The following is a 15,019-nucleotide window of genomic DNA, read 5'->3' on the forward strand; positions in this document are numbered from 1 at the left end:
ACTTTTTCATAAATGTTAACATGTCTATCACTTATAAAACTACTGAAGTGATAGATGTGTAATTCCAATTGTGATTACTCTTAATTTGACCAGGTGCAAATTTAACATTCTTTTCCATACAAAGCATAATGATATATTTCTAATAAATATGCAGCATATTTTTAATTTTATATAAATCATTGTTGAGGTATAAATAATAAGACAAAAGTCTGTCACATACTATATCATTTTATTATCTATAGTAAGTTGTACACGAAATAATTTTTATCCAAGTTTTAATTAAATCGTGCGTAATCATCATGTTGTATGAACAATTAAGTAAAACGTTTTTTATATTTGTTTTAATAAGTTCATAAAAAGATTTAATCTTTAAAAGCAAAAGAATGTAATTCTTAAAATTATAGTCCGCAATTTGCTTCAAATTTTACTTTGAAGAAAATTTTCTGGCATTAAATTTCTATAATAGATTTAATGCGCGTCTGATTTCAAAAACACATTATAAGCCTCTTCTTTCATTAAATTCTTGAGCTCGTCTAAATCGCTTAACTCTATTTTGAATAGCCAACCGTCTTTGTAACAGGATTTATTAATTAATCCGGGTTTACTTTCAACTGCCTCATTTTTCGCTGTGACTCTCCCACTGACCGGACTTGTCAATTCTGAAGCTGCTTTCACTGATTCTAGAGCTCCACATTCCTCTAAAAAAATCATAGTTAATTTCGAAAAACATTTCGAATATATTTCCAGTCTAAATTAATGTCGTAAACTACAACCAAAAGTAAGGATAGGAAAATTAGATAAGCCAAAGCTTAAACTAATAATTAAGTTTGTATCCTATCAATAACTTTGATTTCTATTGTTTAATTTTCTTTTCTCGATTGTACGTCTTAGAGTCTCGTGTTAAAATTAAAAAAAAATAAGGAAAATTGTGTTAAACATTCCAAAGTTATAAAATAATGGATAGTCTTTTTTTCAATGAGACATTTCAGTTTGTTTCTTTAAGATAATCTTTTCAATTTCTGAAATTTTTCCGAAATTTGATCGCGCTAAGTAAAAAAATGTCATATCAGCTACCATTTTTCTTGATTGTCGATCCTATATCGGGAAGTTGTGCGTACACCACATCTCCGAGAGCATCCTGCGCGTAATCCGATATACCGATTGTGCCAATTTTGCCATCTATTGTTATCCATTCGTGCTTATCGGTGTACCATCGTTCTGAAAAATCACGCATTTATCTTACAACTGTGATTCGATTTATTTTAAATGGAATTGCATCATACAAGATTTATACAAATTGTACAATAAAAGCATTTGTACTGAAAAAAATAAAAAAATAACAATATAAGATAGAACATATTAGTTTTTGGATGACTTCGGTCAAAAACTAACTTGATCGAAGTGAATTGAATTAACTTATCAAGTAATAATATCTGAATTATTTTATTAACATGAATAATTATCAATTTTTTTGTTCGAAAAAAATAACTGTTGAAATATATATTGAAAAGAGTGAAATTAAGAACAATAGTTCTATCAGTCGAATAAACTCTCCTGATGATGGACTTGTTAGATCCATTTAATTATATTTTCTTTATGTTACATCTGTAAAAATTTCGATTATTCTTATTAAAATAAACTTATACATACATTCATTCTTTTATTCAAGTATGTCATTTTGACTTTTTGAAATTAATTAACGTTTTTATTAATTAATGTTTAATTGTTTCAATTAAACATAAATTAAATGAGTCTTATGAGACTCAATAATGTCAGGAATTGCTTTTAACGTTAACTTCGGCGATTAATCATAGTTGAAAAAATTGATTAAATTAACATACCTCACGTGTTCCAGTTCGGTTCATCTAACTTTTATGCTAATTTTTAATACAAAGTGAATATATTAGGTGTAGTAAAAAGAAATTATTTTTCCAATAGATGGCTTTAGTAATCTGTATCACGCGTAGACGAGATACAGATTACTAAAGCCATCGATTGGAAAAATAATGGATTTCTTTTTACTACACCTAATATTAGAAAATAACATTATGTAAAAATTAATACAAAAATGTAACATCTGACATAATTTGGAAGCAAATTATGGAAATATATTTCTTCAACAACATTAGCATTTATAATGTGATAAATTTAAATATGTAAATTTTAAATATATTAAATTAACGCGCATATCCATCTTTTATCTATTTACCTTAGAATTTATGTTTTAAAACTACATTTTTGTTACTTATTCACTTATTCATAAATTGTGTTATTTTAACAGTAAAAAAATGCTAATTGTCAATTTAACACAACACATTTAATAAGGATTGATTTTAACATAAGTACAAAATGTTTTTTACTCGTGTTGAGATTAAGTTAATCGGACTTTGATCGAGTTCGCTTCTATTATTTTAATTACAATAAACTTTATATTATATATAAAATTTCATATATATGTATAAATTTACATATAATATATCACACACACACATACACGACGCGCGCGAGCGCGCGCACACACACACATACACGCGCGCGCGCGCGCGCGCAAATATATATGTATATATTGGGTCATCTAAAAAGTATCCGCGGTACTTTGTCACTAGATATATGACCTCAACACACATCTAGTGACAAAAAACCGCGGATACTTTTTAGATGACCCAATATAAAATTATTTTTACATAATTTATGTAATATCAATTTATACACATACATATCATATACAATTCATTCAGTTATGCGAACGCGCGCGCGCGCGCACGTGTACATGATCTTCACAAATGTTTATTAATACAATTATACTTATAAACAAGACAAGAAGCGAAGAAATGACCGTACTCGGCGGTGAAATCGTTTCTTTGTACACAAATAGTTTTAGCAAACACATACTGACGCTTTTTAAAAAGTCAAGCCAGTGAGTGGCTCATTCTCACTTACCATCTCTCAAGTACTGAGTTGTGGTTATGGATCGCACTATGGCAAGGGCTATCTTCGACTTTGCAGTTGTGTGGAACAAATCGTGCGAAACGGTTTTTATCGCGCACCTACTAATCTGGGCGATCAATCTTGCCATTTTTCCTTCGCCGTCGCGATCGCTGTACAGAACGCGCACGAACTGTCCTAACCTCTTTTTCTTTTTCTTCACTTTATGAAGATAAAGCACGCGCGAATGCAACCGGCAGCGAGAGCAAAACGGAGCCGATTGATATTCTCGGTCGAATAATGAAAGACAAGATTACAATCCAGTCTCAGCACTTTTCTATCATCGGCTCCTCTCTTATCTCATTTCGGAAATTTAATTGAGCTAAATATTCGAACGAGTCAATATGATCAAGCACAGATATAGGGTAACACGTTCGAATCTCGCCAAAAGTATCAAAAACAATTTTTTTTTAAATCTTAGCTCTGCTTTTCTCTACTCGAAATATATAAATGCTGATTGCGTACACAAGGACTATCGCGAGTACAATTCCAACATAAACAGCACGTGACTTTCAGTCTTGAGCAACCGCGAGTTAGTTTTATATATTAGCTTCATATTTCTGTTATCAATCGGAATCGTCAATAACGAATGTCGTGTAAATGTTACTTATTAAATTATAAGAATGATATCAGATTGAGTCGTTGAAAATTAGAAGGAAATAAAAAAGACTAATATATACAGATTGTAAATAACAGGTCAAAAATTTATAATACTATATAATTTGCTCCGCATGATTAAATAATATAAAGACAATTTCGTACAATCTTTTGACTTACAAAAAATAAACACACACAACACTAATCACATGTTGAAACTTTGATAATTCATTTCTTGCATTATAATCTGCAGCTAAACTTTGTATATTAGACAGATGTCTACATAGATATCTACATTATTCTAGATGTATATTAAAAAAAAAAAGAGAGATCAAATTGACTGCATCTTGCATAATTACATTCAAACGATATTAAATAGCTTTCATTACATAATAATGATCAAAAATATTACCATGTTATTGTTATATAGTTCTTTTTCATTATTTACATGCATTATCATTTATAAAAGGTTTCTGGATATTCTCAAAAATAAAATTAATTCTTGCGTAATTTTTTTATTTTGGGACATAATTTCGCTCATTTGCCACAACACAAAAAAAATTTTCCAGAAAATAAATTTGAATGTCTAAAATCATTAAAATCAATAAATGTTAATTTTAAAATGTAATTTTGATGTAATAATTACAGAGGAATAAAATTATATACAGAGGAATAAATTATATACAGAGGAATAAAGTATCTTTTTAAATTTTCTTTATGTTTTCGTTCTTTTTCTACGAAGAATTGAAAAAAAAAAAATTTTTTTTATCGTTATGTGAATAAATGAACGCTTTAATCTTTCATAGTTATAAAGTAACAAAAATATTTGTTTTGATTTGACATGTGCCTGAAAAACTTAAAATTTTTTCATTAAATTATAATGAAATAAGTTTACAGGGTAATGAAGAGCCAACCGCAGCACTTGATGCGTGAACTTATTTTATATATTATAAAGAAATTACATGAATTTGATATTCCCTATTCTATTAAAATTGAAGTTTTTACATGTTCCGGCTACCTGTTTGAACCATCATCAGAAATACAATAAATCAAATTACAATTGAAATTCGTCTCACGTTCACATGTGAACAGCTATAATTATTCTGAAACAGCTTATCAAAAAATATTATATTCTGAGAAGACGAATTTCAACTGTAATTTGATTTATTGTATTTCTGATGATGGCTCAAACAGATAGCTGTAAACTTATTTCATTATAATTGTTATTAATTAGAGCCTTTCATTTTTGCATTAATAATTTTTCATTAAATATTTTCCTGGATAATGAGTAAGAAAAGTAGGTGCACAAATTATACCACAGACGAAATCTTCAAAGTGTTTAAGAAAAATATTAAATACATTTGAAAAATTAATTAACAGAAATATGTAAGAAATATATAATAAAAACAAAAGGGTTTTTTTTCAATCTGTGACAAAACTTTTATTATGCTATAGTTTAAAAAAAAAAGCTCTAATTATTGTAGATATATTGCCAAAAAAAATTACGCAAGAATATTTCATTTTTAAGATTGTTCACTTACTATTACCACTTGAGATTGTAACATCAAAAATGAGATAATAAAAGTTCTCGCAAAATCAAGTAAAACAGCTTGATTTACATACATAATATGTAGTTTGATATAATTTCTTTTGTTACAATTATAAGTATTCATATAAAAGATTTGAAGTATTTATTAATAAGTAAAAATTCATTATAAATTGTAAATATGTAGAATTAGATGAAATATGTTCTATAGAATTTTATAAAATTATTAAATTTTAGAAAATTCTTACTCAAGATTATTGTTATATGGACATTTTAAGCTCAATCTTACAAGATGTAGACAATATTTTTCGAAGCACGTGAGTTTAAGAGGACAGTAATAGCACGCTTTGAGAACATTTCGTAACACATGTTATCAAAATTCTACAGTATCAGTGACCTCACTGAATATCAGTGACCTCAGATATTGATGTCATAAGATTTGTAGTTATAATACATAAAAAATCGTTTGCAATGAAGAAAATATTCACGTATCATATCTTTTATATATATGAATGCATTTCCTTCTATTTTTTATAAAAAATGGAAGGAAATACAGGGGTATTTGAGTACAATATCTTTGAAGTAAGTAATAAACAGTTGAATAATATTTTGAAATAAATAATTATTTCAGAAATATTTGCTGTGATTCATATGTAAATAAAAAGATTTATATCTGAAGATACGGTAGTGTTCCGATTCCTATATTACATCAAATTTATGTCAAATTGAAATCTAATTTAGTATATTAATATTATATTAATATATTAATAATATATTATTATAATAATATATTAATATAATAATATAATAATACAGTATATTAATATAGTTTATTAATATTAGTTTAGCAATTTGACAAATTTGAAATAAAATTAATGCTAAAATATTCGAATACGTAATACTGTCCAGATTTGTCAGAAAATTTAATTATAAATCTAATAGTTAATATTTAATAATCTGATATATCGTATGTCGGAATTGTTAAATGATCAAGTCATAATTGTTACGTTATAATCCGATAACGGAAGAGCGTCCAGTTATATTGTGGATTGAGACTGGTATAGGTTTACTGAGACACCATTCATACCACACTTTCTTAGAACCACATCTGCGCCAGAAATGAACCACTATTTCATCTCCTGCCTTTAATTGTACTGGTTCCTGTGTATCGATAAATATTTTTTTTATCTACCACAAAACTTATATTTTGCAAGTATACTTTAAAGAATAAAAGTTATTTCACGTACCTTAAGTGGAAAAAAGATTGGGAACCAACTAAACATATCTGAGCTGTATGTGCTAGGTTCTATGCTTAATGTGATGTTTTCATATAAAACTGCTGTGAAGTATCCTGAAAATCCATGTAATACACAATTCTGTTCTACTTGAAAAGTCTTGATTTCATATCTCGAATTGTCATCAACAGCGTCTAAAAAAATACAAACGTGTAAAGAAATTAAAATAATTAAAATATAAAAAGTTGGATATTTTGTACAAACCTGTATTTGGATGTTTGAATGTAAAAAGTGGTTTCGGGTTTGCTATATCATATTTATTTTGAAGATGTACTACGTATAGAGTTTCAAAATGAGCTAATGGATGTTTGTCCTTATCTCTAAGTTGTCTCACTTCATTGTACAATTTAGAGGATTGCATAGGAGCTATGTATGAAGTGTATGATTGTGGTATATTAATTCCGTCATCTAATAAAAATTTCAAATAAGTAATTAAAGAAAAAAATTAATATTAATGCAAGATTAACATCATTTACGTAATGTGCAATGCAAACCTCTTAAGAACTTAAGAACATTATCTAGACATTCTGGCGACAATTCGTTATCGCCAAAGGATCCGAGTAATTCAGACACAATTATATCAGCTTTTTCCGGAGGATTCCATTCCCTCATATCGCATGATATCACTGTAACTTTTTCTTTCCACATATCTCTTTGAAGGGCCTGTAAACTGTGAACATAGATAATGAAATAATGAACACACGATGTAATTCACGATTATTTAAAATTATAAAATTATTGGACAAAAAGTCTTCTCTACTTCATTTTAAAATAAATAAATAAATAAATAAATAAATAAAGATAAGGATATAAAATTGTTTTTTTATTAAACAAAATATCGATTCTTTCATTTTAACTATTTTTAGATAGCTTTATTACTTTTTTCTTATCAAATATCAATTATATTACATTTAATAAAGATTTATTTAAAAATATATTTTAAAAAGCAAAAAGATTTTTTATCCAATCCAATATAATTGTTGTTTTAAAATGGTCTCACGTTATTATGGCATTAGGATTCTTCTCCACTGCATATACCTTTACTTCCCGATATGCCATTTTCGCGGCATTCAGAGATGCGGTTACAAGCGGTCCTCTTCCAGCACCAACTACCATAATGATTCTAAAAATTTATAATCTTATTATACATTTTTCTATGGATATTATCTTTATTAATTAATATGATTTGACTTACATCGTTCTTTCCTCTTGCATTTTGTATACTATTGCGTTTATAGCTTCGTATATAGCACTTTGATATTCTCGATATTTTACGGGATCCTTCTCAAATATTTCATAAGTTTGTGATTCGAGATTATCCATTAGAGGCTGTAATGGACATTGCAGATAGTCTTCATATCCTCGAGCAAATTTTTCCACTGTACCATCATTTTGACATCCCTTAAAAAGTTACATTATTTTGTACAAAATTATATTCTACATTATATTCTACAAAATTAAATATTTATCTTTAGAAAACTTCTTTAGTTTTACCTTCCATAGATAATCAAGATAGTTATGATAATAACTAACACTTTGATAACGTGATGCGCCTGTTAAAATAAATTGTACTTCTTGCATAGCAAATCTTTTCACTAATGCTTGATGTGCTTTACTTAGTACTGGATATCCCTTTTTATTAGTTAGAAATAATGTTGTTGGCAAAATTAAACATCTCACTGGTTCTCCGAGCCACCTATCAATCTTTTAAATTTAAATTGGTTTATACATATCGCATTCATATTGTACAATTTTAATTTGCAAATTTAATTTATAAGCTACCTCTTCTTCGTCAGGCAAGTCATGACTGACAATTAATGAAACTCCTAATTTTTTATTATAATCACATATTACTCTAAAAGAATTCCACCATTCCCATGGATTCTCGTCTTCCGGATAATCTTCTGTTCTATAAGAATAGGTTTGTCTAATTGGATTCTCCATAGGAACTTGTATCCATACCTATAATAATTAATGTGTCTTCATAATTTAAAAAACTGTATTAATTTATCTAATTCTACAGTTTATAAATTCTATATCGGTAAATATATTTCCTTGTTGTTCAACATAAATGACATTATCCTCATTTCAAAATATTTATTTCTAAAAGTATATTGAGTACTAATCACACATATTTTCTAATTAAAAAATTAAAACTATAAATTATAATTTATTGTGTATGCATATATGTATAGATGTGCTACCTGGAAAGTACAATTGTGGTTTGATATTTTATCAGAAATGATTCTTGCAAGATTCACATTTTTATTTATCCCATATTTTAATTTTAAAGTCACTCCCGACAAACCAAAATGGCTAGCTAAACTTAATTCCTGATTCAAAGTCTCTTCGCTATTTTTTCTAATAATTGGATTGGTCGAGTCAACATTGATAAGTGACGAAAACTTCGCAATTATTCTATTATTCCAATCTGCAATGTAATATTATTGATTTTATTTAAATTTGATTTTATTAATTCATTTTTATTAAAAGTATTGATATAATTTAGTCATCAGCATTAGATACAACTTTTGGTCAGATTTTTATGTCAGATAATGTGTGTGTCCATTATCCCTTACTTGCCATTCATATCTTGAAAATTAACTAACAATAAAATCTGTGATACTTTATCTCAGAGAAGCGGTTATAACAAAAAAAAAAATTTCAACAGCAAAAGATACAATTCTATCATATGATAAGTATATTTTTTATTGCTACACTTTCTGATATACACAATGCAATAAGTAAAACATACGTTTGAAATATACATTTGTTTCATTTCAACATATTGCATCGGTTCAGAGTGTAGCAATAAAAAACAGACCTGATATCATCATTCCTGGAATAAGAGTACAAGGATAGAGAACATCGACATAAAAATGTAGCTATTTATGGTCTAATGCTGATCACTGATATAATTAATAAATAAGTATATATATATATATATATATATATATATATATATATATATATATATATATATATAAGTACATATATTATAAATATATATATTTAATTTGTACCTGAACTGTTTAAAATTAAATCAGGCCTAGTGATTGGTCCTGGACGATTTTTGGCAGGTCCAGAAATAAATTCTCTTTTAAATAAAGGATGGACCAAGGAGACACAAATAAATTCATACCTGAAATCATGAACAAAAATAATAACGTACATATGCAAATTACAATAAATAAAGACAAGTAAAAAGCATGATATTTAAATATGTAGAACATGTAATAACAATTTACCTTGATTCAGATGCATAAATTAAACAATCATTTAAATTTACAGCACAGCACAAATCCAACCCACAGGAAAGCCGCTGATTTGTCATTGCAATATATATACTAAATAATGTACTTTTTTTCTGAAATATTTCCGGATGATTAATGTGATAAATGTGACTTTAATTCCTTTTATATATCATATTAAATGACCTATACATATAAAAAGAAAAACATAGTAACATAAAAACTTTGCTTCATAATTTAAACAATCTGAATTAAGTAATAACCAATAAGTAATCAGAAATGTTGGCTTAACAATATTTTTGCTTTGTACGTACCGGCGATTTGATCAATACTAAATGGAGGATAAACAATAAATAAAATTACACGTGCACAACACGCGTAAAAGGTTATGTATCAGATCAGAGAATACAACCACAGACTATATAGACTAGAACTATATAGATAGATAATCTATAGACTTTTTGCCCGGCCGGGATTTAGCTGTTACTTTATTTTGAAGCGCCTCTATGTCTACAAAATGTGGATATTGAACTATGTAGCCAATGTCCATGATCCGGTCGGTAATGTTCACAATTGTTTGTAACCAAATGTTACGTAAAAAATGATCCTATCTAAAATTACATTTTAAAAGCAAGTTATATTATCATATGATATCGTTTAAATAAGTGATATGAATTTGGATGTACTATATCGCTTTTGTTTTGCCAATCTCTATTCAAAGTAATTAATGAATTGATTTTTTGTATTATAATAAAAAGCATACATTGAAAATCTTAGGCTCGATTTCGATAAATTTTAGTTTATTCGCTTTCGCATCTCGTCCACTCTTTCTTTTGTTCGTTAGATAAATTACCACATAGTTTTTATACAAAGGTGAAACAACCAGTCCTAAATATTTTAAATTCAAATAAAATTATAACAATAGAAAAAGCCTATTTTATAAATTTATAAATTTTCGTTCAAATATTTTTACGAATTTAATGTCTCTTGTTGTACCTGATTGCATCTGATGTTCACATAATTATAAATCTGCATTTTCCTTTATAATTTATTTATATTTTTCGTTATATCTATGAATTTCGATCAGTTAAGCCGGTTCTACATTAGTTGCAAATTGATCGCAAATTTATTACGATAGCCAATATGAAGCGTTGATTTCAAAATGCAAGCTTCAGATTAACAAACTGTTGCAACAAACTTACGATCGGCTTGCAACTAATATAGAATCGACTTAACTGATCGAAATTCGTGAATATAGCGAAAAATACAACCAAACAATTGTGGACATTACCGACCGGATTTACTTCCGAGCAAGCGAGACGTTGATTGGCTATCACATCAACTTCCGCCGCGCGACAAGCGTTGTCGCGTTTTATGTGCAAGAGCCATATGAATACTGGCCTAAATGTCGATATTAAATTCTGATTAGAGGGTCTCTATGGAAAACCTGGCAACCCTGGGCTGCGTTCCAAAATTCTATTTCTTTGTCAATTTAGTATTATTTTATCCTTGTTGGTCACTAAATGTTAAATAAAGATAAAGGATACTCGGAGTTGACAGAATTAAGTTTTGGAACGCATCCCTGGTACTGACTTTATTTTGTGATCACGTGCTTTATACATCGATTTTTCATTATTACGGATCGACAATAAAACACATCAATAAAACAAATGTAAAGAATAAAGATCATTCATCCTGAAACGTCCTAGAAGATCTCCTAAGAGATTTGTTTTAGTGATGATGATAATGTCAATAATGATACGATTTTAAAAAATCGGTTAAATGCTTAATATAACGCTTTCTCCTCTTTTTCTATTATTATGTAAATTTGTATTTTACTTCGTAGAATTGATTCTGAAAAGAAAAATCGTTCAAGTGTCGCTTTTGTTTCTTTATAATTTAAAAGTTTTTTTAGTTAAGTTAAAAAACTTTATAAAAATAATTTTTTAAATGATAATTCTCTGCTCACTCTCTACATATTCTTTGCTTTAATTAAAAACAAATTATTTTTTTATATAATTTAAATTATAATAGTTTTGTGTTTCAAAATTTATATTTACTTTTCTTATTCTTTTTATGTAAACATCAAAAAACTTCGAAATATAAAAACCGGTTGTTTTCTAACGATTTTTCTTCTATTAAATATATTTTATACATGAAAATGCAAAAATTTATAAAATTACAGGAAAATCGGGGGAGAGCATTATATTAAGTATTTGTCAAAAATTATATAAAATTATTGTTTGTCTCAAATGTAATCTACATACTCAAATGATAGACATACTCCTACGAGAAACTTATAATTGTTTGTTGAATAATATTTTGGATAAATTATATAGTTGTTTATGAACTAAATGGTAATAATTGCTTTTCTCTCAGGAAACAAGTCGATATGAATGTTGTTCTATCTGTATTATTCATGAAAGAAAAATATAAAACGATGTTTATATTGACTGCATTTCCTGAAAGAAAGCAGTCTATATCGATTATAATATAGATAAAATAAAATAAATTATACAGATAAAATTCTTTACAGCTCCAGTGATGAGATATTAGCTTTTATTACTAAAATCAAAGTAATTTCAATACTACCAGATCTACAACTTCAATGTTGATGACGCTCCAATTAGATAAGAAAAATGTTTTTAAAATTATTAATGCGTTCTGTAACTCCAGAAAGATCTGATAGATTTTGGATGTTTTATCGTCGTTTATATTCTAATGATAGTGGCATTATAAATTATCCAGTACTTGGGATATCATTATTGCACATAAAACAAGTACTGAAGCAAAAGAATATTAATACCATTGATGGACATGCATGTCTAGTCACTGAGTGTCCTATATGTGATTATGAAAAATCTAAAAAGGCAAATATTTATATTAATAAAACAACAGGTAAAAAAAATATATAAACAAAATATATAGAACATATTTAATAGAAGATATGCAAAGAGATTGATAAAATAATTATATCTTATACAAATATATACTTGTTTATTACAGGATATTTTTTATGTGATAAATGCCATTTTAAAGGAGAATGGAATATATTGGAGAGATTTTTATTAACAAAATCAACCAAGGCAAATAATATGCAAAAAGAATTGGAAACTTTGAAAAATGCTACAAAAGTTCAAGAAGATTATGCTACAAAATGGAATAAAATAGTGAAGTCTAATCAGAAAATTGCAGATTTATCGTCAGAGTTATATGAAGAAGTTCTGAATATATTCTCTCTTCCAGTAAGTTAATTAACATAGATTCAATGTTTGTACACACGCATGCACACACATATATATTATATATATATATATATATATCCAAATACTATACATTAATGAAAATTATTACAGAGAATTTCACAAGAGGACATTTTACAATTAAATGGTATATATGCAGCTGTACCAGCATTATTATATTTTCCATTAATTGCTTTCGGTACTGTTGTGGGTTATAAAACTCTTTCTTGTAAATCGGAATTAGAACAAATCGTACCTATTTCCAATGTTAATGGATTTATTCTTTATAAGCAAAAAGGTAGTAAAAATGACGCGACTGCAGTGGTTGTGCCAACAATACTCGATTTATTAGCGTTAGCATCTCGAAAGGCAGCAAACGTGATCATCTGCTTGCCGTACAATTTACAACACTTGCCACAGCAGTTGTTGCCAAATTTTGAAAATTTTAAAAAATTAATTTTATGGTTTGGAAATGACGAACCTAGCTGGTATACAACCAGACAATTCGCTAAGAAATTAAGTGAGAAGAGATGTTACTTTGTGAGACCAATTGACACGCAACCTAGACCAAAATTAGCTGCTGACAGAGACTATGACCTTAAACATATTTTAGCAAATGCACAACCAATCTGGCATAAAAGTATTACTATTTTTGATGACCTCAGACAAGATGTATTATGTGATTTGCAAAATATAGATAGAGTTCAAGGTGTAAAATGGAAAAGATATCCTGCCTTAAATCGAATTTTAAAAGGACACAGAAGAGGAGAGTTTACAATACTAACTGGTCCAACTGGTAAGACAGATCAGTTAACTACTAAAGAGATAACTAAATCATTTGCATCAGAGGATGTTGCTTATAAAATTACATTTTTTACATATATCAATGGATTTTTAGGCAGTGGCAAAACTACATTTATGAGCGAATATTCACTAGATTTAGCAATGCAAGGTGTCAATACATTATGGGGTAGTTTTGAAATCAGAAATGTTCGGTTAGTTAGAACTATGTTGCAGCAAATGGCAGAAGTACCTTTGGAAGACAACTTGGATAAATTCAATACATATGCAGATGCTTTTAACAAATTACCAATTTACTTTATGACTTTCCACGGTCAGCAGAATATCAAAGTTGTTATGGATGTATGATATTTTCTATAAGACATTATCTATAAGTGAAAAATTTAGTGTTGTATATAACTTTTCGCTTTTTTATTTCAGGCAGTTATGCATGCAACGTATGTACATGACATAGCTCATGTGATAATTGACAATGTGCAATTTATGATGGGCATGTCGGAAGAAGTGACCGATAGGTGAGAATGTGTTTTATCTCTCCTTGAAAAATTAATTTTTTTAATACAGCGTTGTATCGTAGATTTTGGAAACAAGACAAGATCATAGCACAGTTCAGAAATTTTGCTACAAAATATAATTGTCATGTTACTTTGGTTATACATCCAAGAAAAGAACGAGATGAAGAATTGACAACTTTGTCTATTTTTGGCAGTGCCAAAGCAAGTCAAGAAGCCGATAATATATTGATTATACAAGATAAAAGACTTACTAGCATAAAAGGAAAGAAATATTTACAGGTATGTATTACACATCTGCAATTGTTGAATAATATAATATTTTTCAATCTTCAACGAATGAATTATTTTATCTTGTCTGTATCCAGGTTGCAAAGAATAGATACAGCGGAGATTTAGGTATAATGCTTCTAGAATTTGACAAAGCCAAACTTAGTTATGCATACAAGAAAAAGATACAATCAAAAGAAGTAACTAAAACAAAAGAAGTAAAAGTAAAAGAAGATATTTCTTCGGTAAATAGTTAAATTAAATTATAAGAAAAATATGATTAAAGTACAGGAAAATTTTGCCAGTCGATGTATATTTTATAATAGTAAAGTACATATTTGTCTAAATTCTGTGATACATTTTTTGTACAAAACTTGGAGGGGGCAGGAAGAGGAAAAAGTCAAGGAAAAAAGAGAAGAGGAAAGCAGAGGATTCATATATACAACATAGTTTATATAAATAAACATATATTTAAAAAATTGAATAAAAAATATTATAAGATTGATTGTCACAGCACTGG

General features: G+C 27.9%; 3 protein-coding genes across 9 annotated transcripts; 1 reads left to right on the forward strand and 2 right to left on the reverse strand.

Moving 5' to 3' along the window:
• Positions 1-208: 208 nt before the first annotated feature.
• ppl (glycine cleavage system H protein, mitochondrial) lies at positions 209-3,517 on the reverse strand. 2 transcript variants are annotated; one of them, XM_011055565.2, is made up of 3 exons: positions 2,941-3,517; positions 1,075-1,218; positions 209-698 (listed from the first exon to the last, which is right to left on the reverse strand). In XM_011055565.2, exons 1-3 carry the CDS (start codon positions 3,074-3,076, stop codon positions 469-471), a joined length of 510 nt encoding a protein of 169 aa, XP_011053867.1. In that variant the 5' UTR covers positions 3,077-3,517; the 3' UTR covers positions 209-468. The 2 variants fall into 2 exon arrangements, with proteins under 2 accessions (XP_011053867.1, XP_011053868.1); XM_011055566.2 differs by having other exon boundaries at positions 2,842-2,955.
• Positions 3,518-4,081: 564 nt separating this feature from the next.
• On the reverse strand, positions 4,082-10,111 carry csul (protein arginine N-methyltransferase 5). 2 transcript variants are annotated; one of them, XM_087413919.1, is made up of 12 exons: positions 9,989-10,111; positions 9,672-9,790; positions 9,447-9,565; positions 8,628-8,854; positions 8,206-8,385; positions 7,918-8,127; positions 7,619-7,824; positions 7,424-7,546; positions 6,918-7,093; positions 6,628-6,831; positions 6,376-6,557; positions 4,082-6,289 (listed from the first exon to the last, which is right to left on the reverse strand). In XM_087413919.1, the coding sequence occupies exons 2-12, from the start codon at positions 9,755-9,757 to the stop codon at positions 6,137-6,139; spliced, it is 1,866 nt and encodes a 621-aa protein (XP_087270045.1). In that variant the 5' UTR covers positions 9,758-9,790; positions 9,989-10,111; the 3' UTR covers positions 4,082-6,136. The 2 variants fall into 2 exon arrangements, with proteins under 2 accessions (XP_087270045.1, XP_011053925.2); XM_011055623.2 differs by having other exon boundaries at positions 9,672-9,860.
• Positions 10,112-11,194: 1,083 nt separating this feature from the next.
• mtDNA-helicase (mitochondrial DNA helicase) lies at positions 11,195-15,015 on the forward strand. 5 transcript variants are annotated; one of them, XM_011055559.2, is made up of 9 exons: positions 11,195-11,346; positions 11,953-12,031; positions 12,211-12,572; positions 12,681-12,919; positions 13,031-13,712; positions 13,815-14,059; positions 14,138-14,232; positions 14,295-14,511; positions 14,598-15,015. In XM_011055559.2, the coding sequence occupies exons 3-9, from the start codon at positions 12,314-12,316 to the stop codon at positions 14,754-14,756; spliced, it is 1,896 nt and encodes a 631-aa protein (XP_011053861.1). In that variant the 5' UTR covers positions 11,195-11,346; positions 11,953-12,031; positions 12,211-12,313; the 3' UTR covers positions 14,757-15,015. The 5 variants fall into 5 exon arrangements, with proteins under 5 accessions (XP_011053861.1, XP_087270224.1, XP_011053862.1 ...); XM_087414097.1 differs by having other exon boundaries at positions 11,220-11,346; positions 11,860-12,031; XM_087414096.1 differs by having other exon boundaries at positions 11,222-11,496; positions 11,860-12,031.
• Positions 15,016-15,019: the final 4 nt, after the last annotated feature.

The sequence above is a fragment of the Acromyrmex echinatior genome, chromosome 15 (genome assembly GCF_024713525.1).
Source record: "Acromyrmex echinatior isolate Ae372 chromosome 15, ASM2471352v2, whole genome shotgun sequence".
NCBI lineage: Eukaryota > Metazoa > Arthropoda > Insecta > Hymenoptera > Formicidae > Acromyrmex > Acromyrmex echinatior.

What these genes read in the sequence shown, in the direction of transcription:
- ppl (XM_011055565.2), bottom strand. Translation starts at nt 3,076, where the DNA reads ATGGCAAGATTGATCGCCCAGATTAGTAGGTGCGCGATAAAAACCGTT. An exon ending in AACTCAGTACTTGAGAGATG is followed by an intron (nt 1,219 to 2,940) that starts GTAAGTGAGAAT and finishes GTGATTTTTCAG; the next exon opens with AACGATGGTACACCGATAAG. An exon ending in ATCGACAATCAAGAAAAATG is followed by an intron (nt 699 to 1,074) that starts GTAGCTGATATG and finishes TGATTTTTTTAG; the next exon opens with AGGAATGTGGAGCTCTAGAA.
- csul (XM_087413919.1), bottom strand. Translation starts at nt 9,757, where the DNA reads ATGACAAATCAGCGGCTTTCCTGTGGGTTGGATTTGTGCTGTGCTGTA. An exon ending in ATCTTGATTATCTATGGAAG is followed by an intron (nt 7,825 to 7,917) that starts GTAAAACTAAAG and finishes TAACTTTTTAAG; the next exon opens with GGATGTCAAAATGATGGTAC. An exon ending in ATGCAAGAGGAAAGAACGAT is followed by an intron (nt 7,547 to 7,618) that starts GTAAGTCAAATC and finishes ATAAATTTTTAG; the next exon opens with AATCATTATGGTAGTTGGTG.
- mtDNA-helicase (XM_011055559.2), top strand. Translation starts at nt 12,314, where the DNA reads ATGTTTTTAAAATTATTAATGCGTTCTGTAACTCCAGAAAGATCTGAT. An exon ending in AATACTAACTGGTCCAACTG is followed by an intron (nt 13,713 to 13,814) that starts GTAAGACAGATC and finishes ATGGATTTTTAG; the next exon opens with GCAGTGGCAAAACTACATTT. An exon ending in ATATCAAAGTTGTTATGGAT is followed by an intron (nt 14,060 to 14,137) that starts GTATGATATTTT and finishes TTTTTATTTCAG; the next exon opens with GCAGTTATGCATGCAACGTA.